This window comes from Neomonachus schauinslandi, chromosome 13 (assembly GCF_002201575.2).
Source record: "Neomonachus schauinslandi chromosome 13, ASM220157v2, whole genome shotgun sequence".
Lineage (NCBI taxonomy): Eukaryota > Metazoa > Chordata > Mammalia > Carnivora > Phocidae > Neomonachus > Neomonachus schauinslandi.
This window is the reverse complement of record NC_058415.1, coordinates 74,067,142-74,093,751: the sequence shown is the minus strand read 5'-3', so window position 1 is coordinate 74,093,751 and position 26,610 is coordinate 74,067,142. Positions and strand designations below refer to the sequence as shown.

General features: G+C 47.4%; 1 protein-coding gene across 1 annotated transcript in view; it reads right to left on the bottom strand.

Annotated features, from left to right (window-relative positions):
• The window catches only part of ZNF618 (zinc finger protein 618), a 177,460-nt gene that overhangs the window by 19,388 nt on the left and 131,462 nt on the right, over nt 1–26,610 (bottom strand). Inside the window, exons 6-11 of the mRNA XM_021691432.1 lie at nt 26,101–26,139; nt 21,193–21,282; nt 20,237–20,272; nt 20,067–20,144; nt 12,924–13,013; nt 2,124–2,363 (exon numbers count right to left, since the gene is read on the bottom strand). Coding sequence (XP_021547107.1) covers nt 2,124–2,363; nt 12,924–13,013; nt 20,067–20,144; nt 20,237–20,272; nt 21,193–21,282; nt 26,101–26,139 — 573 coding nt within the window. The remainder of the gene's footprint in view (nt 1–2,123; nt 2,364–12,923; nt 13,014–20,066; nt 20,145–20,236; nt 20,273–21,192; nt 21,283–26,100; nt 26,140–26,610) is intronic.

Here is a 26,610-nt window from a genome sequence, read left to right as displayed (position 1 = left end):
TCTTAATCCCTGTGCGTTCCTTCAACGCTTACCCGTCTGTGGTGTTCCATGCAGCCTAACCAACATCTCAGTATGCAGCACGGAGCTTACAGACCCCTACCATTAGTCCCCTGTTGCTCAGCTGACGGTGCACATTCAGAACAGCTCTCCAAGGCATCAACACCTCGGGCCGAAAACCAAGGGGGTGAGGGGTGCCGTGTGCAAGCAGGCTCGTACCCACGGAGCACGGCCTGCTAGCGGGACGGGGGCAAGGACAACTTCTGGCTCTGACGGGTAAGGCCCTGCTCACCCCCTGCTGTCCTCCTCCCTGTGAGCCCCACAAGCCTTCCAGGCCACACGGCGGCAGCCAGAGGCACGTCCCATAGCTCGCTGGATGCGCGGAGCTCCGAGGGCCGCCACAGACCACACGGCCCTTGCAGGCGGTTTTCTGCACAAAACGGTCAATGTACAAGCTCCCAGCCACAAGGTCAAGAGTAAAAGCAAGATGTGAAAGCCAGGATCCCCTTCTTTAGTTGAGCCAATATCCACCATCAAAGAGCCCACAATAACCAGTCTGTCTCCAACCAATTTATGACTACTGTTGCAAAAATACAACTGCTATTGGCTTTTCTCAGCGCAGTACCTGAAAAATCATTACCTTCAAGGTTGACTGACCACTTACTCCTCTTTTGGAAGACCTAAGCACAATAAACTTATCCTCAAACATTTTTAAGAACCAAATCTTTGGGGCACCTGGGTGGCTCAGTTGGTTAAGCCTCTGCCTCTGGCTCAGGTCATGATCCTGGAGTCCCGGGATCGAGTCCCGCGTCGGGCTCCCAGCTCAGCGGGGAGCCTGCTTTTCCCTCCGACCCTCTCCCCTCTCGTGCTGTTTCTCTCTCTCTCAAATAAATAAATGTCTTAAGAAAAAAAAAAAAAGAGAACCAAACCTTTGCCCCAAATTAGCCTCCCGAACCACAGAGTAAAGGTAAACACAACCATCTCATGGCTATGTGGTTGGTCCAATCTACTGGTTCACTTAACTCAGGTCTCAGGTCTGAGTTTGAACGCTTATGTATTTCTCTGATGGCTTTGGGCCTCCTGAAGGCAAGGAAAGGCCCACAGTCCAAGGACAACGTCATGACTCTTTCTTTACCCCACACCCCGGCGGCAGGCAGCCCAAGGCTCAGTCCACCCAGATATGAATGAGGATTCCTGACAGCCGCTACTCAGCATCGGGGCTGTCGCAGGGTGTGTCTCATCAGTTTTCCGGGGCGCGGGGCTGCTGAGTACCTTTCACGGCCTGATACCCTCCTGCAGCCACAGCCCCTTCCTGCACGAACTCAGAACACACTGGAGCTGGCGCCCACTGCTTTCCTGCTGGGCTAGGGGAGGGGCTTCACAGGTTGTACCAGGCAGGGGGAGGCTAAGAGAACAGAGCTCTGCTTCATGGGGAACAGCTCTTTCTAGAAATGTGTTTTTAGATTGGGTTTTTCAGGAAGATGGGGGATGCAAACTCATGCCAAGAAGGTCCAGGCAGGTGATGGAAATGGATGAACGGGACTGGATGCAAGACAGACAACAGCGTGATCACAATGAGACATGACACCTGCCACGTGGCCACTGTGTTGGGGAGGCAGGAGGGAGTGGTGAGGACCACGGAATACTGGGCAGTATGTGCTCTATTCAAGGGGGCCGCCGTGGCTCAGCCCCAAGCCAACTGCTACCTTCCAGGAAAGTGGGCCCACCACTGTCAGATACGATTTTTCAACGTCAGCAAGAAATTAAACGTCTTACAGAAAATCTCCTGATGCTCAAATGTTGGCAGTTAATTTAAAAAAATTTTTTAATTCCTTAGGCCATGACTTGGGAAAAAAATACTCTCCTGCTTTAAAAAAAAAAAAAAAAAAAAAAGTTTGCAAACCATCAAGCACAAACCCTCTGATTTAGGGTACGAAAACCTAGGCTCAGAGAGGCTACGTGGCTTGCCACGGTGGAGGCACAGTGAGAGGCACCCAGATCTGTCCCAGAGGGCCACGGGACCTCCACTCGCTCTTGTAAGGGAACAGGGACCCCAGGCACAGCTGTGGCAGGTGGGAGCGGGGTGGGGAGTGGTGAAGTGTGAGCATAACATAGGCCATCGGTACCTGCGGTCGCCTTGCTTGCCGGAGATCCCGAGTTTGGAGTGCGGAACGTCTGGGTTTGGGTGGCTGGAGGGGTGCGGTGTAAGAGGGTGGCGCATCGGACCACGGAGGCCGGAGCCTTTTTCCCCGACTGGTTCGTCTGGGTCTTCGCTGCCACGAAGCGTGGAGACGGGGAGACCTCCGGATGCGAACACTCAGAGCCCGTGTCTGGATCGTCCGGTGGCTCCCACCCGGGGGCAGTACCTGAGAGGGTCATGCTCTCAGTCCCCGTGGGCCCTCGGAGCAGGCCGAGTGAGTGGTCTCTTGGGCCATAGAACCCCATGCTCAAGGGTCAAAACCTCTTTTCAGTCCATAGAGAGCAAAGGCTCTTGCTCCCACTCAGAGCCTAAGAAAGTCCAGGATTCTAGAACCTTCCCCAGCTTCTCGAGGGAAGCCTGATCGTCAACTAACACTCAGTTTCCCAGAGGCCACTGGCCAGCTCACTGGGAGGATCACCCATAACCCTCAACCAACCCAGGCTCTCGGTGTCTAAGAATGCAGCCTATGACCTGTGCTTGGGGCACCTGAATTGACAACCCAGACCCAAGAGCATTTTCTAGAACACTGGCTCTGAAGCCTCTTTTCCTTCCAAGGCAGGCTGGCTCAGAAGTAATGACAGAAAGCAGACAGACAGGGACGTGCCAGGGTTGACTGGTGGCAGTGGGGAAAAGCAGAGGGGCTCCATGTAGTCCCGGGGTTTTAGAGGAAGGGGCACTGATGGACTTGCCGCTCTCGGGGACAGCACTTAAGTCTACATGCTGCTTGCACCCAAATCAGTGCAGCAGTCCCCGGGTGGTGTCTGGGGAAGCCTGGGTCACATTTCCCAGACCCTCTGCCTCCCTCCCGAGTCCTATGCAGAAGCTGGAGTCGCTGAAAACTGGGGGCTGACCCCCAGGTGGTCTTCACCTCTGGCGGTCCCGGGCAGGCAGCAGTCCAGCTCCTTCATGCCGCCCGGGGCCCTAAACTACTAGGCCACACTCCCACGTTCAACACAGAACAGGACGGGGGCAGTGGTCTTCTGGCTCAATTGCAACCCTCCCCCTGAAGGCAAGAAGGGGACCAGGCAGCATGGGAAGGGGCCCCTTCGGTGCCGCTGCCCCCCTGCCTCTGGGGGTGGAAGAGGGGCCTCGTTATACCCCTGGCCCCAGGACAGTGTCCATCCTCAGCATCAGACACTCCACCCACTGCTTTCAGGGCCAAAAAATAAAAAGGCACTTCCTGACCCTCCACCTTGGGCCATTCCTGGCACCAGTGAAGAAGCCCAGGTCTAGAGAAGTGGGAAGCAGGGCTTCACCCAAGGTCACACCGGAGAATGCACCCTTCGGTGCTTTGTTCACCAGCCTGAGACACTGAGATGAGCTCAGAGGACTCGGCTGCCCTCCTGTCCTCTTGGAGGGTACCCCCTCCTCCATTCACAGTGGTGGCCAGATGCCAGGAGCGAGGGCACACTCCGGTCACAGCCCCCTTAAGCAAGCCCTCACCCACCCCACCCCAGCCCCAGGAGGAGTCCCCAAGGCCACCGTCCACAGAGGATACAGGTGGCCCTCACTGTCTCAACTCCCATTCTCTGGATTCTGGCTTTCTTAATCAGAAACTAGAGAGGCTTGGGTGGGGAAGGACACATCCCTATGTTCCCTCCCTATCTCTTCCTCTCCCTTTTGGAGCCAAGGACCATGGAGGCCCCTGGAGGCCAATCAAAAGGGCGGCTTGTCTCACAATTTCCAAATGTTTTTAGCCACAGAACCTACACATCAAAGTCCATGGTATGTGTCCAGGGTTCTGTCTCTGAGCTCCCCACTGCCTCCCTAAAGCACAGTTTGGGGACCGAGTGTGGAGCAAGATGAACCCACCTCTGAATGCCAGGTCCCTCCCCTTCGGTCTCTGTGGCCGTAGCCTCTTAACTTCGCTCTCTTAACCTTAGCTCCCCCCCACCCATGCCCCTTTTATTCACCAAGAAAACTGGTGCGGACCAGCCTCTCACGGGGATTCTGTGAGAACCCAAGAACACACAAGATCTCAGGGTACACGGCTCTTCGCATTTAAGCAGCTATTACTGGTACTTTTGACGGATAAGGAAACTGAGGCCCAGAAGGTTCAGTCACTTTAAGGGCCACACGAAAGTCCGTGTCAGGATAAGACAGGAGTCAAGCTTGCCAGCTACCTGAGGGGGCCTCTGCACAAGGCCACGTGGTCTCCTTTGGCCTCAACCCACACATCCCAGGAACCTGGGCACAAGGGACAGAGAATTTCTGAGCAATACACTGAGCACGTGGCTTTCATTCTTAAGCCCCAGTCTCTACCTTGAAGGATGGTTTCTAGAAGACCCTCCAGATCAGTTCTTCCCAAGGTCTACAATTCCTGATGTCAAAATCCTGGCCCCCTCCTCCCCTGTGGCAGGGAGCTCAGGGACACCCACGAAGCACATGATGTAAGAAATCTTCAGGCACCTGGCCTGGGACCAGCTCACCTCTTGCCTTTCCCATTCTCTAATACCCTCTCTCTCTTCCAAGCCTTGTGGCCTTTGAGCATGTTATTTCTTCTGCTGGAATGATCTTCCCTCCAGTTTTTGCCTGGGTAACTCATGCTGGTCCAACACACCTCCACTTAAGCATCACTTCCTCTGGTACCCCTCCCTGACACCTCACCTGATCATGTATCTTTCAGTCTTTCTGTCCCCTCCCCTCGCCCCTTCCAAGCACTGATCACCACCCATACCGATACACGGTGTGATCTTTTGATTGAGGTCTCTTTTCCCCAATAGCCTGAATGCTCTGTGAGGGCAGACTGCCAGCTAGGCCCAATCATGCACTCAGGACCTGGCACAATCCCTGACACACAGAAGTGCTCAAGAGGTGTTGTGGAATCAGAGAATCAATGCGTGAATGGCCAGAAAAGCAAAACTCAGAACCACTTAAGCAGAGCACATCAAAGATGGGATGTCGCAGAGGAGACATGAGAAGCTATGTCCTATGTCACCCTCCCATCAGCCCTGGAGGTATATCTAAGGCAGAGGGGCACTCAGAGCTCAGAAAGGTACAGGAACCACTTCAGGGTCACAGAGCAGATAGGGATGGAGCAGGATGAACTTCCCAGACTCCTAACTCCTTTCACTCAACAGTGTGCTCCATCTGTGGACCTTCTCACATGGAATGTTATCAGGCTGGAATTCCTACCCAAGTTCTCACCAGGAAAAGAAGAGCGAGCTTCAGACAGACTGGCTGACTGCCCTCTGCCCTTATAAAGAACACACATGAGATATTTACATCTAAGAGATATTTAAAAATAAGAAGAGTACTGAGGTCTCTCCTGTCTGTAAAGCTGAAAATTCAACAGGAGCAAAAAAAAAAAAATTCAGAGAATATAAGGATTTGAGAAAAGTAACCACGGGGCTACCAAGAGCGTAGAGAGACCAGGGGGGCTCCCTGAAACCTTCACGAGGCGGAGGAGGGTGAAGATGCATTCGAGGCAAATGGGAAGAGCGTGCGCAAAGGCTGGAAGAGGGAATGCGCGGGAGCTGTGGCACAAGGAGTCTCATTTGGGAATGCCTCTTCATGGAATTTCATCTTAGGAAGAGAACTGCAGACCTTACTCCTCTGGCCATCATGGAGTTCCCGGTGTAGGACTAAGCCCTCCTCCAGATTCAACTGTGAAGCTGGACAAAATACAGGAAAACAGTTTTCAGACCTTTAACAGTAGGCAGCACAGGGCTGTGATTCACAAGGGAAGCCCTGATGTGAGATCACTCCAGTCTCTGCCTGGACACCTTCTGGACCACGGCACAGGGGTGGAGCCCAAAGAAGGCACTGCAGTCTGGCTGAATGGAGGAGACAATGGTCAGAGTTCAGGGCTTCTGAGGTGGCTGGAATTAGCAGGATATAATAATGAAAAGAAGGGAATTTTGAAGGAAAAAAAAAAAAAAAAAGAACTCCAGAAATGTGCAGAGAGACCCCCTTCAAGTATATGGCTGGATGCCAAACTGATTGTATAAAAGGAGCCTCTGAAAAGTCTGGCAGGTAACTGCTGCTGGGGGCTGTGAGCCAAGGAAGGATTCAGGAGTCTCACAAGATGAGATGCCTGAGTTCCCATCTGCCACAGAAGACGGACCTTGTTGAACACCTCGGGCGTTTAGTTTGGGACCCAGAAAGGCCAGGCCTTAGAAGGATTACTCTAACCCTAGAATAAGAACAACCGGAGACCCACCCTAACAGTTTAAAAACAAACCTTTGAGGTATGAAGCCGATCTGTATGTAAAGTAACTGCCTGCCATAACAAAATCCAACACTTTTCAAAGGAAGATAACAAACTCCAGATGCTCAACAAACACTGCAATGTGCAGCACAGAATAAAAAATTACTTGTGAGGCGAAGCAAGAAAATGTGACTAATAATCAGGAAAAAATATCAATCAACAGTAACATACAGACATGACAGGGATGACAGAATCTGCTGACAAGGACCTTAAAACAGCTTTCATAGATATGCTCAAGGATTTAAAGGATAATATGAACACAATGAAAAAAGAAACGCTATAAAAGGGAACCAAATGGAAATTACAGAGATGAAAAGTAGGGTAGCTGAAAAGAAAAATTCACTTGACAGATTTTTCTAATAAAACAGACTGCATACTAGAGAAGAAAAGAACAGCAAACTTAAAGACAAGGTACTAGAAACTATCCAAATTGAAGCTCAAAGGGAAAACAGGACTGATAAACTAAATGGAGCTTCATCACCAAATGGTTTAACACATATGTAAAGTCTCAACAACAGAAGAAAGAGAGATTGGGTAATAAGAATATGTGCAGAAATACTGGCTGAAATTTTCCGAATCTGATGAAAAATATAAACCCACTGAACCAAGAAATTCAATGAACCCCAAACAGAATAAACACAAAGAAAACTATACACCAAAATCAAGTTGCGAAAAAAACAGTAACACAAAGATATATTTAAAATCACCCACACAAAAAAGACACATTAAATATAGAAAAACTATCAGAATAATCTGACTTTTCATCAGAAACAACATAAACCAGAATATAAAAGAATGACATTTTTAAAGTGCTGAAAGAAAAATTTCTCAACTTAGAATTTCATATCCAGAGAAAATATCCATCAAAAGAACAGGTGAAATAAAAACATCTTTAGTTAAGAGATTCTTTCACCAACAAACCTACAATATAAGTAAGTGTTAAAGGAAGTTCTTCAAAGAATGAGGGAAAATGATAATAGATGGAATTCAGATTCATACAAAGGAAATAAAAGTACAGGAAGTGGTAAATATGTTAGAAAATAAAAAAGCATTTTCTCATTTCTTAGTTAACAAATAATTGACTGTTTAAAGCAAAAAGAATAATTGTTGGGTTTATAACTTATGTACTCATGGACATATGATAAGAATAGCACGAAGGACAGGAAAGTAGTAAATGGAAGTGCACTGTTATAAGGTCCTTAGTGATGTTATAAATTAAATTTGTGGTAGATTGTAATACATAAAAGATGTACATTATAAACCACAAAGTAACTACTAAAGAAAAAGAGGTATAGCTAGAAAGCTAACAAAGGAAATTTTTTTTTTTAAGTTCTCAATATTAAAGAAGGCAAGAAAAGAAGAAAAAATGAACAAGATGAGATGGGACAAACAGAAAAAACAAAACAAAATATACAAAATACAAAAAATATGAAATAAAAAATTCAACCGTATCAATAAATAATATTAAATGTAAATGGGTGAAACACTTCATTTAAAAGGCAGGGATTACCAGACTAGAGAAAAGAGTGAGAACCAACTATATGCACACACTTCGAATAGAAAGACACAGAGAGATTAAAAGAAAAAGATCAAAAGAAATATACCATGCAAATACTAATCCTAAGAAAGCTGTAGTAGCTATATTGATATCAGGTAAAGCAGATTTCAGGACAACAGTTATTACCTGTTAAATAAAGAAATTAAGAAATAAAAAGATAAATAAAGGTACTGAACAATTTTAAAAGGGTCACCAAGACATAATGATCCTAAGTGTGTGCACCTAAAAGCAAAGTTTCAAAGTACATGAATCAAAAACTGACAGAACTAAAGGGAGAAACAGCATATCCACAATTAGAGTTGTAGATTTTAATGCCTGCCTCTTAGTACTTGATAGAACAAGCACATTTTTTTTTTTTAAGCCTAAAAAGGTATAGAGATTTGAACAACATTATTAAGCAACTTCACCTAACTGACACTATACTCAGGGAATACTCCTCCCAACTCATTTCTAAGAGGCCAGTTTTACCCTGATACCCAATTTACATTACAAAAAAGAAAAGTACACTACTGGTTGGAATGCAAAATGGCATAACCACTTTGAAAAACAGTTTAGTTGTTTCTTAAAAGTTAAATGTACACCTATCATATGATCCAGCTATTCCACTCCCAGGTGTTTACTCAAGATTAATGAAACCAACTGCCCATACAAGTACACAAATGTTCAGAGCAACTTTATTTGTATTAGCTCCGAACTAGAAACAACCCAAATGTCCGTCCACAAGTGAATAAAGCAAACTGTGGTACGTGTATCTATGCAATGAAATACTCATCAATTAAAGGGAATGAACTACTGATACATGCAACCATGGATGAATCTTAAAACAATCATGGTGAGTAAAAGAAGCCAGACCCCCACAAACACACAAAAAGGATATATACTGTAAGATGCTATATATGCAATATTCTAGAAAATGTAAACTAATCTATAATAACAGAAAGTACATCAGTGTTTGCCTGGGGATGGGCAAGTGGTGAGTAAGGGATTATAAAAGAACACAAAAAAACTTCAGAGTGATGGATGTGTTTGATATCTTAATTGCAGTGATGATTTCATGAGTGCATACATAGGTCAAAACTTATCAAACTGTACAATTTAAATATAGGCACTTTATTGTATGACAGTATGCCTCAATACTGTTTAAAAAAAAATCACCAGAAATATTTATTTTCTTGATTATGACCATCATCAACAAACCACTAATATTCATGGGGCACGGCTAATTCTAGGACTGTAGTTCCCTAACCTTAAGTCAGTTTTGGGAGTGATATTAAAAACTATGTAAAGGGGCACCTGGGTGGCTCAGTCGTTAAGCATCTGCCTTCGGCTCAGGTCATGATCCCGGGGTCCTGGGATCGAGCCCCGCATCAGGTTCCCTGCTCTGTGGAAAGCCTGCTTCTCCCTCTCCTACTCCCCCTGCTTGTGTTCCCTCTCTTGCTGTCTCTCTCTCTGTCAAATAAATAAAATAAAATCTAAAAACCAGGTAAAATCCTGGGGAATTTTAGATAGAAGTGATCAGAAAGTATGTTCTTGAAAGCAAATAACTCTGTATACAAACTACCCTAGGTCTTAAAGTAATTTAGATACCTTTCCAAGAAAAAGAAGTTTCACAGAAGAAGTCACTCACTAGGCAAAGAGGAAATATCCTAACATTGTAAGTTTCTTCAGTTCATTTCATAGTTGGGACTCTCTGATAGTTTTAATGTGTTTTAATAAAGTACAGGCATGGTGATTTATTTAAGAACAATGACAATAAGGGTGCCTGAATGGCTCAGTCGGTTAAGCGTCTGCCTTTGGCTCAGGTCATAATCCCAGGGTCCTCCCTTGCTTGGCAGGGAGCCTGCTTCTCCCTCAGCCTTTGCCTGCTGCTCCCCCTGGTTGAGCTCTCTCTGTCAAATAAATAAATAAAATCTTAAAAAAAAAAATAACAACAAATCAATCCATGTAATATACCATATTACCAGAATAAAAGAATCCTAGAATCATCTCAATAGATGGAGGAAAAAAGATAAAAATGATTTATGACAGAAAATTTCAGTAAACTAGAAATAAAAGGTAACCTCCTCAACTGATAAAAGGCATTTATAAAAACCTACTTCAGCAAATGTAATACTAACTGATGAAAATGATCACTGTTCATGGTGAAAAACTGAACCCTATGATTAGGAAAAAGGCAGAAATACTCAATTCTTCTATTCCACAATGTACTGGAGGGTCCTAGTATAGTGAAATGAAAAAAAGAAGAATACAGACTGGAAAGAAAGAAGTAGAGCTATCTTTATTGGTAGATGAAATCAGTAGGTACAAGGAAAATCCTAAGAAATTGACAAAAAAGCTATTAGGACTAGTTCACTATTAGTGAACTTAGCAAAATTTCAGGACACAAAATCAATACACAAAAATTTTGTTTTTATGTAACAGCAACAAGTAATTGGACAACTAAAAATCATAGTAGCAAAAAACATAAAGTACTCAGAGATAATTTCATGAAATATGTATAAGACTTCTACTCTGAAAAATATAAACTACTGCTGAGAAAAAAAGACCTTACTTGGAGAGATATACCATATTCATGGATTGGAATACCCAGTATTATTATGATGTCTATTCTCTCTAAATTGGTCTATAGATTCAGGGTAATCCTGAACAGAATCCCAGTTGGATTTTTTTTTAGAAACTGGATATTAGAAATTCCCCTAACATTTATATGGGAAAGCAAAGTTCCTAAAATTGACCAATATTCTATTAAAAGGACAAAGTTGAAAAACCAAGAGTACCTGAATTTAAGATTTACTATAAAACTCCAGTAAATAAGACCATATTGGCATAAACATAGATAAACAGACTGACAAAACAGAAATAAACTCATATATACTTATGCATGCATCTGATTTTCAACAAAGGTTACAATGCAATGCAATGGGGAAAGAACAACTTTTAACAAATGATGGAACAAGCAGATCTCCATATGGGAAAAAAATGAATCTCAACTCCTATCTCTCACCATTCACAGTTAACTTGAAAAGATCACAGACCTAAATCCAAAGGCTAAAATTATAAAGCTTCTTTTTTTGTTTTTTTAAGATTTTATTTATTTGACAGAGAGAGACACAGCAAGAGAGGGAACACAAGCAGGGGGAGTGGGAGAGGGAGAAGCAGGCTGAGCAGAGAGCCTGGCGCGGGGCTCAATCCCAGCACCCTGGGATCATGACCTGAGCCAAAGGCAGATTCTTAACGAATGAGCCACCCGGGTGCCCCTAAAATTATAAAGCTTCTAAAAGATAATTAAAGAGAATATCTTCACAATCTTGAGGTAGCTAAGATATTCTGGGCAGGACCCAGACAGTACTAACCATAGAAAAAAATTGGTAAGTTAGACTTTGTCAAAATAAAAACTATTCATCAAAAGATACTGTACGAAAATCAGAGAGCATGCTGAAGACGGAGCAAATATTCGTATATAAGACCTGGATCTAGAATATATAAAGAGAGCTCTTACAATTTAATAATACAAAGACAAACACCCCAACCACAAAATGGGCTAAAGACTTTAGACAATCTGCATAGTAAAGTATACAAATGGTCCATATGCAGATGAAAAAGTGCTCAATGTCATCGGTCATCAAGAAAATATAAATTAACACCACAATGACCACTACACACTCACAGGAATAGCTAGAATTAAAGAGCCCATCACCTCCAAATGTTGGCAAGAATGTGGAGCAAGTAGAACTCCCGTACGTGGCTAGAGGGAGTGCAAGATGCTACATTTTGGAAAATGGTTTGTAAGTTCTTATGAAGTTAAATACTCTCCCCTATGACCTAGCAATTTTACTCCCTGGTGTTTATCTGAGAGAAATAGACACATATGCCCCCAAAAAGCCTCCTACAAACACTTTCATAGCAGCTTCATTCATAAGAGCCTAAAACAGGAAACAACCGAAATGAACAACAAAAGACTAAACCAAATGTGGTATTTTCATAAAATGGAATACTGCTCAGCAGTCAAAAAGAATGAACTGATATATACTACATGTATGAGTCTTAAAGACATTTTGCCACGTGAAAGCAGCCAGATACAAAGAGTATTATTATATGACTCCATTTGTAAGGACTTCTGCAGTCAGTGTAGGTTCTAAATACTCTCATCAGACCCAGGGTCCTCAAGCCTGAGCCCTGGGTACCACCTGAAGCGGTCAAGTCCAGCCCCTAATTCCACACAGAACCCATCGGCGTACAAATCTCCAGATCCGAAGGCCACTGGAGGGGCTGTTTCAGCCTTGGCAAACCAATCCTCTGTTGGATCTAGCCTAAATCTCTCATACCCTCCTTGCCCACATACCTGGGGATCTAAGGATGGAGCCCCCTCTGACACACAGGAGGGAAGCTGTGAAATCAGTAGTTTCAGGAGAATGGAAGGCTGGGATGTCCCACAGGAAGGGCCCTCAGAACTTTTTTCTTCCAGGCCAAGGGAGAAGGGAGAGATTGAGGGCCAGAGACAGGATGGGACCTGCCCAAGGTCACGCAACCCTGCAACCCAGCCGATTAAAACCCAGGGCTTCTGAGTCTTGGCTTAGTGCCCCTTCTAGCTTTCCACCCCTTCCACCACCAAGGGCAAAGAGGCAGCTGTCTTGTCTAGCTGGCCATGGCTTAGCTGCATCACGTGGCCCTGGCTCTCAGGAACCACTTGATTCAGAGGTGCTTAGAGGTGAGGACAGGACCACTGAAGGATGTGGATGATCGATGCCCACCCTGAGTCTCCCGATGGCGACTCAGGCTTTCCTGGCTGAAGGATGCGGCCTTCCCAACTATTCCAGCTTCCGCAGTAAGGTGGCCCAGGTCAGACCTGGATACCTGGAGATTGCCCGGGGCCAAGCTCATCTTTGCACTCACCCTCCCCTGGCAAAGCCTCCGCCTAGGGCTGGCCCACCCCTCCCCCAACCAGAGAAGGTACTCACTGATGGGGGCGTGTAAGGCCACGTGCTCCTGGTAGGGCGTGTAGTACTTGTACTGCTTTCCGCAGAATTCACAGGTGTAATTGCCAGTTTCTGTCCAAGGAGAGGAAAGGGTGGGAATGGGCTCCTGACTCCCGTCCAGAAGCAGCAGCATGCTCCCTCCCCTCCGACTCCCCCTCATCCTGGGACCAAGTACAATCAGGAGCCCACTGGAGTCAGACCGCCTGGGTTCAAATCCCAGCTCCTCCATGTCCAGCTGTGTGACCTTGGGCAAATCTCTTAACCTCTCTGTGCCTCAGTTTTCCTATCTGTAAACGGGGGTAATAATAGGACCACCTTCTAGGATTGCTGCGAGGATTAAATTTATATGTCAAGTGCTTAGAACAGTACCTGGCACACGCGGTTTCTCCAACACTCCACCCCCAGGCCCTGGTGTTCAGGAAATGTGTGGTGACCTGAGCTGACCCCCCAGTGCCAAGATCTCGCTCAGCCCCTTCGCGAGCCCTGCCTTCTGCAATGGCCACACTTGGGTCCCCTCGTCTCCAGGACCTTCCCCGTCCCAAGCGCCCCCACCCCCCAGCAGGAGGGGGTCACATCTTCCTCTTGGGTCCCACCAGACTTTATCTTTACCTCTCTTTTGGCACTGCCTAACTTCTTTCTTCTTAAAAATTTCTGATGTAATATTGTTCACTGGGGGAAAATTATAAAATACTGATAAATACAAATACAAAATTTAAAGAGTAAGAGAAATTTCAATCATCTGTCACCCCCGAACAAAGAGGAGCAGCTACCCCTTGGAGGGGGAGCGTGCAACCTTGCCATCCGCCCCAGGCCCCACCCCTCCCTCCCATCTCTTCCAGAGCGGACTTCTCTCCCCCTGACGTCATCTGTCTGGCTCCGGTGGGCCTTGAATTAGCCAGCCCTGATCCATATCCTCTTTGTAACCTGGTGTATTCAATCGACAATACTTTGTGGACATCTTGCTTAGTCAATAAACATCGATCCCTACTGCATTTATTGGCTGCATGGTTCCCCCCGGACTTTGAAATCTGCTGAGCCAGTCTACTACACCAGGGGACATATGGATTGTTTCAAAATTTTTCCCTTACAAAAAAAAAAAAAAAAAAAAAAAAAAAAAAAATGCTGTGATCCACATCCCTATAGAAATGTTTGCCCATTTGCTCATTATTTTTCATATCGCTGCAAAATAAAGATTTATGCATAATTGTTGCTTGTTATTTCCTCAGGATAAATTAAGGGTATGCATTTTGAAGGCTTTTGATAACCATAGCACCAACTACATATCAAAAAGTTGGGTCAATTTTCATCCCAATCAGAAAGATTTGCCTTATAAGGGGGAACCACACTGCACTGCTGCTTTCAAGTTCCACTTGTCTGCGTTCTAAGAAAATTGACTATTTTTCACGTTTAATTAACCGCACTTTTTCTTCTGTGACTTTCCCATTTGTGTTCACAGCCGATGTTTCCATTGGTATATTTACCTTTTTTTAATTGCCAAGAACTCCATTCATTAAGGACATCAACAATTTTGTTTATATGTTACAAGTATTTTTTTCTCAATTTTTTTTTTAATTCTGTGTATGGTTTTTCTCTCTCAACATGGACTTAAAACATTTTCACAACTTTTATAACTGATGCACGAACACTGGAAAAGATCTACTATTTGCTGTTCATAGGCTTCAAAGCTGTTAGAGCAACTGTATTAATTGTATTATTCAAACCCTATTTGATCCTATTTGTCTACCCGTTCTATTGAAGACTGAATGTTGTGATCAATCCTTCCATTGTGTCGTACTTCCAAATTTATTTTGTATATTTAGATGCAATGTGTCTGATGCATATAAATAAGGCCCATGAGATCAAAATCATCACTGTTAACTGTAGCCTTCAGAACACGACATTATTTTCTAACACAGTGCTTCTAAAAGGTGTGGTCCCTGGACCAGGACCGGCAGCATTAGCATCATCGGACAATCGGTCAGAAATGCAAATTCTCAAGACTTCTCCAAGACACACTGAAAGATAAGTTCTAGGACCAGGATCCAGGAATCTGTGTTTTAACAGGCCCCCTAGAAAAATCTGACACACAGGAAACTTGAAGAACCACTGCTCAGATATTTAATTACACTGTTGTATTAGTTCGTCTGACAGTAGTTATTAATTCTTGATCATTTATAAGAGCCTCCTTTCTCCTTGTTTGCATGCGCCTAAAAACACTTCCCTAAATTTTTCTTGGGAAAATTGATTAAAAAGATACTTCGGCAAATGCCACCACAAAATGCTGAGCAAAAGCAATCATGGTTCCTGCCTTCAAGGAGCTTACAGTCTGGAAAAGGAGACAGAAAAATCAAATAATCACACAAACTTAAAAACTGCAACCACAATGGGTGTTCTTAAAGGAGACATTTACAGTGCTATGAAAATCCCAATAGGGAATTCAATTAGTTAGGGAAGCAAGAGGGAGCTCCCTGAGAAAGAGTATAAGATGAGGAATTATGAGGTATGTCTCTAATAAACCATTATTTCAAATTAACTGGAGAACCTTTGTCTTCTAATAAAAGAGATTATGCCATTTCCTTTTATTGCTATAATTGACTTGGTTTTACTTGTTCTGTGTTTTGATTCCTTTATTTTTTTCATATTCTACCCTTTCTGGTTTGTTTCCTTCGTTTTCTGTTGTTTGATGCAGGAAATCTTTTCTCTGCCTTTCCATTATTCTCCAATATTCCATTATTTTCCAATATTCTCCTTTGTCTGTTTTACACAGCATGTAAGATACATCTGTCTGTTACAGTTAAGCAGAAAACGACGTTTTCAAGTCTATTACCATGGAGAAAGGTAGCTTAACTCCATGCTTCTCAAACTTCAGCAGGTTTGAGAATCATCTAGAAGGGCGGTTACAACACAGATTGCCCGGCTCCGCCCCAGAGATTCCGATTCCATGGGTCTGGGGTGAAGCCTAAGAATTTACTTTTCTGATAAGCTTCCAGGAAATGGTGCTGCTGCTGGTCTAGGGCCCACACTATGGGAAGGACTGCTTTAATCTACTCTACCGTATCCTTCACCTATTCCTTCCTTCGCGTGTTCTTACAAGTCGTTTTTAATACTGTAGAATGATCTTTGTCTTTTGCATTCAATTTTGTAATCATATTCACAACATTTTAAACTTATCTCTAGTTTATCTGGTTTTAACACTGACCACAAGTCCTCCTGTGCTATGAATTCATTCCTCACAACTGCAGTGTATTTTATGAATTTTTTGAAGATGGGTACACGGGGAAAATAGTGTTTTTTCAAGCCCTCACTTTTCCCTTTACTCATAAATTACAATCTGTCTAGATATAAAATTCTTAGGTTGTAATCTACGTTTCCCATCAAAACATATTCCATTATCTTTTGGCACTGAGTACTGTGCAGAAGTCTGAGGCAATTCCCCTTGGATTCATCTGTTAATAACGGCCTTTTCTTATGCCTGGATGCCTGCATGTTTTTTTCCTTCATCTTTATAGTTTTAAAAAGTCACAAAGATCTACGGAGTTATGGGTCTCTTTATATTGAGGAAGATTATAGCCCAATCATCTGTCATCCCCTGACATACGGTGAGCCCTTAAATCAGCATACATGGGTCTGCCTTTAGCAAATCTTTCTTCTATTGTATCTTTGGAGCATTGCTTCTGTCCCACTGGTACAATTATCTGGAACTGGCTCCCCAGGCTCCATAGTTAGCTTGTTTTCCCCTTGTTCTCTTGATCTGTTCAGGTTTCTCCTCCCCATAATTAATTCCATTTCTGCAGATCAACTCTGCTCTTTACTATGCACAATGTAGGTTTTAATTCTTTTCTGTTTCTCTGCAGTCCTTCACCTCGCTCCTTTCTCTGCCTCTTCATTTTATCCTGCTGCTCTGTCACTGGACAATTTCAGGCTCCTCTCTCACAGGGGTCATGGTATGGACTGAACCGTGGCCCCCACCCCACCCCCAAAGTCAACTGTTGATGCCCCACCTCCCCATGTGATGGTGTTTGGACATGGGGCCTGTGGTAAGTAACTGGGTTGAGAGGAGGTCATGAGGGTAGGGCCCTCATGACTGGATTAGTGCCCTTGTAACAAGAGGCACCAGGGAGCTTGCTTGCATCAGTCTCCCACCACGTGAGGGGCACAGACGGAAGGTGGCCATCCCCAAGTCAGGAAGAAGGTTCTCACCAGAACCTTGACCAGGCTGGCACTTGGACCTTGGACTTCCAGCCTCCAGAACTGTGAGAAAATAAAGCTGTTTAAGTCATCCAGTCTGGCATTTTGTTATGACAGTCCAAGCAGACTAAGAGAAGTCATATTAGATTCAGTTGTGGTGGTCAAACAGAATTTTCTTCTAGATTTTGTAGTAGGTCATTTTTAGAGGTATGCTTTTCCTCCGAGTCTCCTAAATTCTGTCTTGTTAGGTGGAATTTTTATAGTTTCACGCTTTGGGTTTTTTTCTTTTAATTTCAAAGTTTTTCAAGTTACTCATCCTTAGCCACATATAAAAATCGAGTAAACTATAGATGATCCAGACTTACTGTTTTCAGTAGACATGAGTGAACTGTTCTTGAGCCTCCCATTATCACGGCAGTAAATTATCATGGCAGACCACTATCACGGTAGTAATTCTCAGATCTGCAGCTGGACAGCAGGCTGACACGCAGGACCCCTGTGACCAACTGTCTCCTTCTAGAAGGATTCTTCTGCTGTCATGGCTCCAGCTTCCTCCTCCCTAAGTACCTAACTCCCCAATTTGCTCAGGTGACGTGGATGTGGACAGTGTACTTCCCAGCATGCACTGCTTCTGGGGATTTCCTCTTCCAGGACCCACAAAGCTCTACCTGTGGCCAAAGTCCCTTTGTGGGGCTCTGTGCCTCTCATGACTCCTCTTACTCTACAGCTTGTCATTTTTAGGGTTCTGTGACCTTGGCCTGCTTGAAACCCAAGATGCAGCACTCTTATCTCATAAGGCAGATCCTGAGTGGTAACAGGAGATGCTCACACTATTCTAGCAATCTCAGTTTCAAAAGGTCAAGCTGGGAGGAGCATGCAGGGAGCCAAACCCAGTTCCGTTTTCTCAATGCAATTCCCAACTATGTATGATGTGTGACAATTCCTCCCAGATCCTAGCACTGGTCGTCTGTCCAACTCAGTTACTGATATACGGAACAAGTTTCATCTAGTTCTACATGTAGTGAGTTTTCTTGTCATCAGCCCATTCTTGAGTTAAGGAAACCGTGGATTAGGGAGATCATAAAGTGTGTAGGATGTCAAGCAGGTATGAAGTGTAGAGCGGGGGTTTCATAGGTGGGATGCTCTAAAGCTCCCAGTCTTGGCCATTTCTTGACAACATCACTCATTTGTTACACCCTGAATACAAGCCAGGGGCTGGGCTAGTCCCTTCCTGCATGCATCCTCCAGCGGCCTTACAGAACAGAGAGATGTTCTCATCCCCAACTTCCAGATGAGTCAAAGGACACTAAGAAGGGGGAAGTGGCTAGTCAACTGGTGATGTCAGCATTCAAACCCGTGCCTGACTCCAATTCTATTTTCATAATTACGATGCTAAGGATGGAAGGGCAGGGCTAACCCGGGGGCAGCAGACCGGCAGTTCTGAGATGGCAGGTCACAGATCCCACTGTCCCCATCCTGTATCTGTCTATAATTGTCCATCACAGAACAGGGCTCACTCGCAGGTGGGTTTCGCCACAGTTTAACTTTTAGCAGTTTTAGCGTTGAGGGTTTCCTTATTTTCTTCGAGAGAGAGAAACTGGACACATGCGCATAGTAAACTTGACAAGTACTGCACTAACCGCTTCACAGATACTCTTCCAACCCCAGTCTCCTGAGTCCTTAAGAGTTCAAAGAAAGCAATGACCCAGTCAACGCATTCCAAAGGTCAGGGCCAAGCTCCACCCTGTGAGGAACACCTCCAGCTTCGCTGTTTTTCCTGCCCTAAGATGTCCTCATGCATTCATTCAATGTTTGCGTGTGTATTTTTGCAAGCTACCTGAAATCCTTATTGTAATGAAGCACAGTCAACAAAGGTCTTTTCTTGCTGGGTGGTAAGCGAGAGGAGGAGGAATGCAAATTCCTGAAGGGCTGGACCAGACACCTCTCACTGGCTGACTCCACCCAATCGATTCTTCTAGAAACAGCCAAAATGGTCTTCCTAAAATGTGAATCTGATCAAGTCCCTTCCCCACTTGGGAAACTCTCCAGCTCATTTCCCTCAGAAGGAAGTCTAGATGCCTTCCTCTGGCATTCAAGGCTAAGACCCGAACTCAGAAACTGATTGGCCTTTCAATTCCCTAGAACAAGAGCTGCTCTCCTACCTTCACCCCGTGATTCAAGAGCTCATTCCCCACCCTGGTCCCCAAAGCAGGAGCCTCCCTGCTTCCCAGGGCTGGTCAGGTGCTTCCCCGGCCCCCATGGCTCCCTGTGCTGCAGGTTATGCTCTAACTATCTGCACACTGACCTACTGCCCCCTTCCTGTGCCAAGTACCCAAAGGCAGGGCCACAACTGCTTCACCCACTGTGTCCTCCCCACACTCCACGCACGTGCGCTGAGAACAGGCAGCAGGTGTGGCATCTGCCCTCAGGGGTTTCATGGGACAAGGACAGGTTGTCCATGTGGCTCCCTTGGATGGCTTCATTTGCCGATGAACCCCTTCATTTGCAGATGATGACAACAAGGGTTATTTTCCGAGCACCTATTATGTACCAGGCACTGTGCTAACAGGTGATTTACATTCATGATCTCATTTAATCCCCCAACAAACCTTTGGGGAAATGTAGTCCTCATTGACAGGTGAGGAGCCGAGGCTCAGGACGGCTAACAGACCACCAGGGCACCAAGCATGTGCTACACTCACTGCCCTGACCTTGACCCTGTGCTGTTCTGCTGCTCCTCAAAAGCTGAAGTCCTAAGACTGGCCCATCTGACAGGTGGCAAAGTGAGGTGTAAGGAAGCCAGCGATCACTGGCCAGTAGCACTGTTGCGGGATGAGTGAGGTCACCCCCTTCCAATGGCAAGACTCACCCCGCCCCCCTCAGCTGGCCCCCAGCTGTCTCCCCACCCAGCCCACCCCCAGAAAGAGGCCCGCATACTTGGCCCAATTTTCTGGAATGGTTCCGGGGGCTCCTCCTTCACCTCGTCAGTGGCCACAACACCTTGGTCGAAGGGGTCTGTGGGAGAACACACAGCCCTTAGCGCCCTGGTGACCAGGTCTTGGGAGCCCAGGAGGGGACAGGGAGGTGGGCAGTTACCAAGGACTTACCTGCCCGATTCTCGGGGGCCCCTTCCACACTAAACACTGCGCCCGGGTGGGAGGCAGCAGCCGCAGAAGGAAAGAAGCAAACAGGAGCCCTGTTAGTCCCTGCCCACAGCTGCCTCTGCCCAACGCTCCCAGCCTCTCTGGGACCCAGGAGAGCCGCCGTAGCCAGCGTGGACACCCCAGAAAACCAGGGGCCACAGGAGGGCACATCCCAACCAGGACGCAGCCCATGCCTCCGTTCCTCATCCTCCCCATGGGCTAGGGCCCAACCCAGAAGAGGGCAGATGCTATCTGCCCGGCCTGTTTCTGGATCCTGTTTCTGGATCGCTGCAGCCACTCTAGAGTGCCAGGACAGGAGAAAAAGAGGAAGAGACCAGTTAGGAGAAAAAGAGAGGATGAGAAGAAGGACAAGCCAGTGGCAATGGGCGGCAGGGCCTGGCTGTCACAGCTTGCGACAGGCCGGGGTGCAGAGCTAGAGAGGAAGCCCCCTCGATCCTTTCCCGGTCCAAGACCCTATTTCTAGGCTTGAGAGTCTAAAAATAAATTACCTAAACTTATGGTTCTAATTTCTAACTCTATAACCTAAGATGCTAAAATATCACCATTCATTTTAAAAAACTGGTTTAATTTCATCAGAGCATGTGAATACTCAGTACAAAATTGTAAAACGCATCGATATGAAATTGCTGAAATTCGACGGATTCTGACCTACCAAAATGGCAATTTCACTTGGGCTACCCTAATCAGAAGAATATATGGAGTATGACGGGGACCTTCTCTTTCTCAGAACCCTCAAGGGTCGGTCACTCCCCTCATGGCCTGACTGCTGCCTGACCTTCCTCTGGGTGGGAGAAGAGAGGGGACAACTGGTGGTTGGAGGGGGGAGCCAGATGAGCAGCCCTGGTGCCAGGGGTGGGGGTGGGGGTGCTCCTCTTCACAGAGCGAGGGGCCCGACTCACCATCCACGGCGTGCAGGTCCCGGTGCTCCTGGAAACAGCTGTAGTACTTATACTTTTTCCCACAGATGTCACACGTGTACCTGAAATTATCTGTGGGGGATGGAAAGACACAGGCAGTTACCAGGACTTTGGACTCTTGGGCTGGGGATTTTTTGGGGGGCCAGCTCATCTGCCTTAGAAGCCAACATGGGACTAGGCCACACCGGCCCCAACCAGTGACCCGTGGACAGTCTGTCCCGGGAGTGTTAGGGGTTCTCTACACAAGGAGATATGAGAGCCTTGAAGCAACGTTCAAACCAAACCCCAATCCCACTCTGGGTGAGCCGAGCTCCTAAGCTCCCCCGCCTTGAGGTTACAAGAGAGTAACGGTCACTGCACCTACTATTTCCTGGCGCTGCATGCGCAAGGGGCCAGGCCGGGCACTTCGTCTACCTTTCCTCCGTTGGTCCTTGTGACCAAGGCAGGAAGTCGTAACCCATTGAACACACGTGTAGACAGAGGATCAGAAGGGACCTGTCCCAAGCCCTACAGCGAGGAGGGCCTGTGATAGGCAGCTTCCCAATGACCCTGGCCTCCTGGCGTACACACCCGTGTCATCCCTTTGCTTTGAGCCTGAGCGGGACCTAGGGATTTGCTTCTAATGAAGGGAATGTGATAAAGTGATGGGACATCATTTCTGAGGTTAGGTTACAAAAGACCGTGACTTTCGTCTCGCTCACACTGCCTCGCTCTTACGGGCTGCCCCAGAGAGAGAGCCATATGGCAGCCTCCGGGGAACAGCCAGTGGGGAAGTGAGGCCCTCAGTTCCACAGCTTGGGAAGGACCCAGCCTGCTAACAGCCGCGTGAGTGTTGAAGCAGCTCCTTCCCTGGCTAAGCCTTGAGAGGAAACCACAGCCCTGGCCCACACCTCCCCTGCCCCAGGAGCCCCACAGCCAAAGGACCCAGGGAAATCACACCCAAGGTCTGACCACACAAATCGAGATAACCAATGTTCGTTTAAGTCATTCAGTCTTGGGGATATGTGTTACACGGCGAGAGCTAACGAATACAGGGCCAGAGTCTGGATGATCCCTAGGTCTATCCAAATTCTGAGGCCAGACCCACTCAGGACACTGCTCTCACCACTCACTAGCATGGACCTCCCGTGTGTATTCCTTGGGCAGATCTAGGGATGGTCCACTGACCCCCATGTTCCTGACGAGGCCCCGCACAGGGAGACTGAATGGCTTGCTCAAGGCTGCACAGTGGGGCGAGGAACAGCCAAGATTCAAATGCTCACTTAACTCCATGCCATAGCTAAGTCAGGGCACATGGCCCTTCTCGGTCTGCATAAGCCACCTTCCACTCCTGACTGACGCACCAGGCCTCTGGCCCTTCTTCTGCTCCCCAGCACTCAAACACAGAATTGGATGAGACTCCCTCCATCCCAAGGTTGCCAGGCAATTCTACAGGAAGGTTTCTGGTCCCTGCTTAGCTCAACTTAGGGGCACAGATGACATCAGCCTTCTCCTTGCCTCTGCCCATCATCTCTTCCACTGCACCTGCAGGCTCTCAAAGTCCCCAGGGCCACAGAGATTAACTGGTCCCCAAGCGAGGTGCACACAGCGTCAGCACACACAGTCCTTCTGAGGGTCTGGGGGCCAGGCCCTGCCACCTCCATGCCCACCCCTGAACCAGCCAGGCAGCAGTGGGGGGAGGTGGGAGGGTGTGGAGGAGGAGAGACCTGGTTCTGCTCTGCCTCACTCAGACTGTCAGCTCAGCAAGTGTGGACCCTACCTCGGGGTTCAGCTTCTCTTCTTTTCCCCCTAATCTGAGGTGATAGGAGGGTCATAATGAGCTGATTCCCATGGCTTCTTCCAGGCTGGCCATTCTAGGATTCCAAGCCTGGCTCCAGCTTCAATCCAGCCTAGACAATAACCACCACCACACGCCCCATCATGTCCCATCTGGACCGTAATTCTCTCTCGGTGCTGGACACTGGGGAACACACCTGAAGAAGTCAAGGCCATCCAGGGTCTGGCTCCAGATAAGTCCCTGCCCCTGAAACGCCTCTCCCCTACTGGCTAGTGCTAGTCGCCCTCCACAGCTTCTGGAAACACCGTCTCACCTCTGCTCACACAGCCCCTCCTACCACCTCCAAGAAAATGAGAACCCCCAGCTTTCTGCCACTGAGAAGCGTCACCACCCTGCTCTGCGGAATCCCACCCCATTCCTTCTCAACACGCATGGGGACCACACTCCCGGACCCACCTAAGGCAGGAGTAGATTAGGACAAAAGACTTATCCGCAAAGGAAAAAAGGCAAAATGATCTTTCTGTCAATGAAACCACATTTTCAGAGCCTCCAAGACAGCTCAGAAACTCTAGGAATGGCACTGCAAATCAGTCTGGGGGGACAGGCTCTGGAGTCAGGCTGCCTGACTCCACCAATCCGGCTCGGCCACCAACCAGTGTGACTAACACTGAACACACTCCCAAACTGCTGCACCTCGGTTTTCTCATCTGCAAAATGAGAACGATAGTACCTTCATCTCCCAGAGTTGTAATAAAGAATGAGAGAGCACAATGCCTCAGAGACAACAAATACTTGGTAAACGTTACCTAACACTGTTTCGGAAAGGGAATCAATGTAACAGCAGGAAGAGAATTGGACGTGGAGCTAATCTTTTATTTTCTTAGCTAAGAGGTGGGTGACTGGGCATATGCCTCCATTTCGGACTGTACAATTTTTCTAACAACTAAATCAAAGACCCTGGACTAGAAGGCGGGAGGCCCGGTTTCTAGGCCCACCTCCACCACTAACAAGTTCCACTGAGTTCTCTCTGGGACTCAGTGTCCTCATCTGCAAAATAGGTATGCTGGACTTGGTAGTATTCTCGACACAACGCTTTTGGCTCCAGGGCTCCACGGTCAGGCTCCCGTCACGAGGACGCCAGGCTTTCTGAGCAGGCGCTGCTGGCCTGGGTCAGGGTAGGGGTGCAGGACTGAGAATAAAATAAAGCACAGTGGCCGTGGGGAGAAAACTCCCTAGGGAGGAAGGCAAAAGTGATGGAAAGACTAAAAATACCCCCAGTGACAGTCCTCTACAGCCAGTGGGCCTCCGGGAACCATGGAAGCCAGATAGAACACAATGGATCATTGAGGAGCTGCCAGAGAAGCCAGGGGCCCAGAATAGCCAAGGAAGGAAAGATAAATAGAAAAGATCTTTAAATGTGTGGCTGACCACAGGCAAACCACGGGAGCCTGAAGAGAAGGAAGCTTCTGAAGGAGAAGGGAGCCAGGGGATAGGCTGGGGCAGGGCTCAGGGAGGAGGGACAGGCTTACACCGCTTCCTAGCCAGGGTCCTCCGGCAGGTGTCAGGCCTAAGTGAGCCTCAGAACGTCTAGAACACGGAATCTTAGCCTGCCCTGCCTGCCTCTCATGTGATGTGGGAATCCAAGGAGAGAATGGATGGGAAAGGGCCTCAGAAGAAATGCTTTCTGGACCGCGTACAATTAAGGCCCTGCGTTGGCCCACACACCTCCTCAATCTGCTTTGTTATGGAATTTTTTTTGCGGGGGGGGGGGCGGGGGGAGGAGATCACGTTTATTATTTTTAAAAACCTTTTATGGCAGGAAGAATAGGGGTTGACAAACTACGGCCTGCCCACCCTCTGTTTTGGTGAAAAATTCATTTCCATATCATCTCCGGCTATGTTCATGCTACGTGGCAGAGCGGAGTGGTGGGGACAGAGATGTCTGGCCTGCAATGTCTAAAATCCTGACTATCTGGTCCCTACCAAAGAGTCTGCTGACCCCGATGCAGAAAACTGTTCAGCTCCTTCAATTTTCATAAACCAGAAACACCTTCCTAAGGATAACCATGATTTCTTCCAGCACGAATCACTCTCCCAATTTTGTACTTCCTGTACACAGATCTTAAGAGGAGGGGCTCTTGTGTTGGGCTCCTTTTGCTAACCTTGTGTTTGTGGGTAATCCACATTGCTGCGTGTAGCCATACATCATTCCTTCTCCCTGCTTCATGCGAACACACCACGACTGATCTGTCCATTCGCCTAGCACTGGGCACACTCACGTGGTTTCTGGTCTGGGGCTTTCAACAGTGCTGCTAAGAATATCCTAGTTCCCAGGCGCCTGGGTGGCTCATTCCACTGAACGTCTGCCTTCGGCTCAGGTCATGATCCCAGGGTCCCGGGATCAAGCCCCACGTCGGGGTCCCAGCTTCCTGCTCAGTGGGGGGTCTGCTTCTCTCTGCCCCTTCCCTATGCTTGTGCTCGCACCCGCTCTCTCTCTCACTCTCTCAAATAAATAAAATCTTAAAAAGAAAAAAAGAATATGCACTTCCCATCTTTTGGTGGACATGTGCACATGGTTCTGTTGGGGATACACCTGTGAGTAGATGGCTAGGTTCTGGACCTCAGGTTCTTTGGGCGGGGAGAGGTTCCAGCCCCGTCTACACCCATCTGGCTTCTTCTGAGGCCCGTGGGTTTAGATCTGGGGGCAGGGCAAGCAGAACGCTGTCCTCAAATGGCAAGGCCCTGTGAGGCCCAGGCTGGGGTAGTGCACCCAGAGACTAGCGCCCATGGGTGCTCTTGAGAAAAGCCTCGGAAGTAGCATTTCCCAAACATCAGCCCCGAGTTTGCCAGTGAGGGACCCTGGGAAGTGTACCATAAAGAAACATGTTCATCTTAGCAGAACTCAAGCTTCCCCAGGTTATTTGGCCAGAGAACCCGTTACTGATAGAACATGTATTAGCTTCCCCAGGATGTGTGCCATGAACACACTTTGGGAAAGGCTGCTCTGAGGTACCATCCTACAATGTCATAAAGACCCTCTGGCCCCAAAGCCTGAACCCACAGGCCCCTTGGGACAGTCCTGAGGGGGACAAGAGCAAGGGGAAAATACTCACTGCCTTGGGAGGCTCCCTCCCCTGAGGTGGCTTCGGTGTCTGCAAAAAAGAGAAAAATGAGAAGTGAGCGGACTGGACCCATGGCACGGCCAGTGCCAAAGAGCGAGAGGAGCGGGGGCAGCCGGTGATCCCACCACAACATGCCCAGGACACTCTGTGCCCATTCACGGCCCCTCCCTGTGCCCCCTGCCATCAGTCAGGCCTAGACCCATTGCCCTTCCTCCCTGTCCCCTCAGCCTCCTCCTCTTCAGAATGGAGACAGCGCCCTGCCCCCACTCCCAGGGCTGCCAGGAGGAGCGCACAAGAGGACATGTGAGCACCTTCCCTGCAGGGGCCGCTCACACCACACGGCACTGATGCACCCTGGGAGGAAGTGGGCCCGTGTGGAGCAGGCAGGGGCAAGGGTGGCAAAAGCCTGGCAGCATGTCCTCCCAACGCCCCCACTGGCCCTGTGTGCTCTCCCAAGTAAGGAGGCCTCTTCTCTCCACCTGGGTCTCCACCCTACTGCAG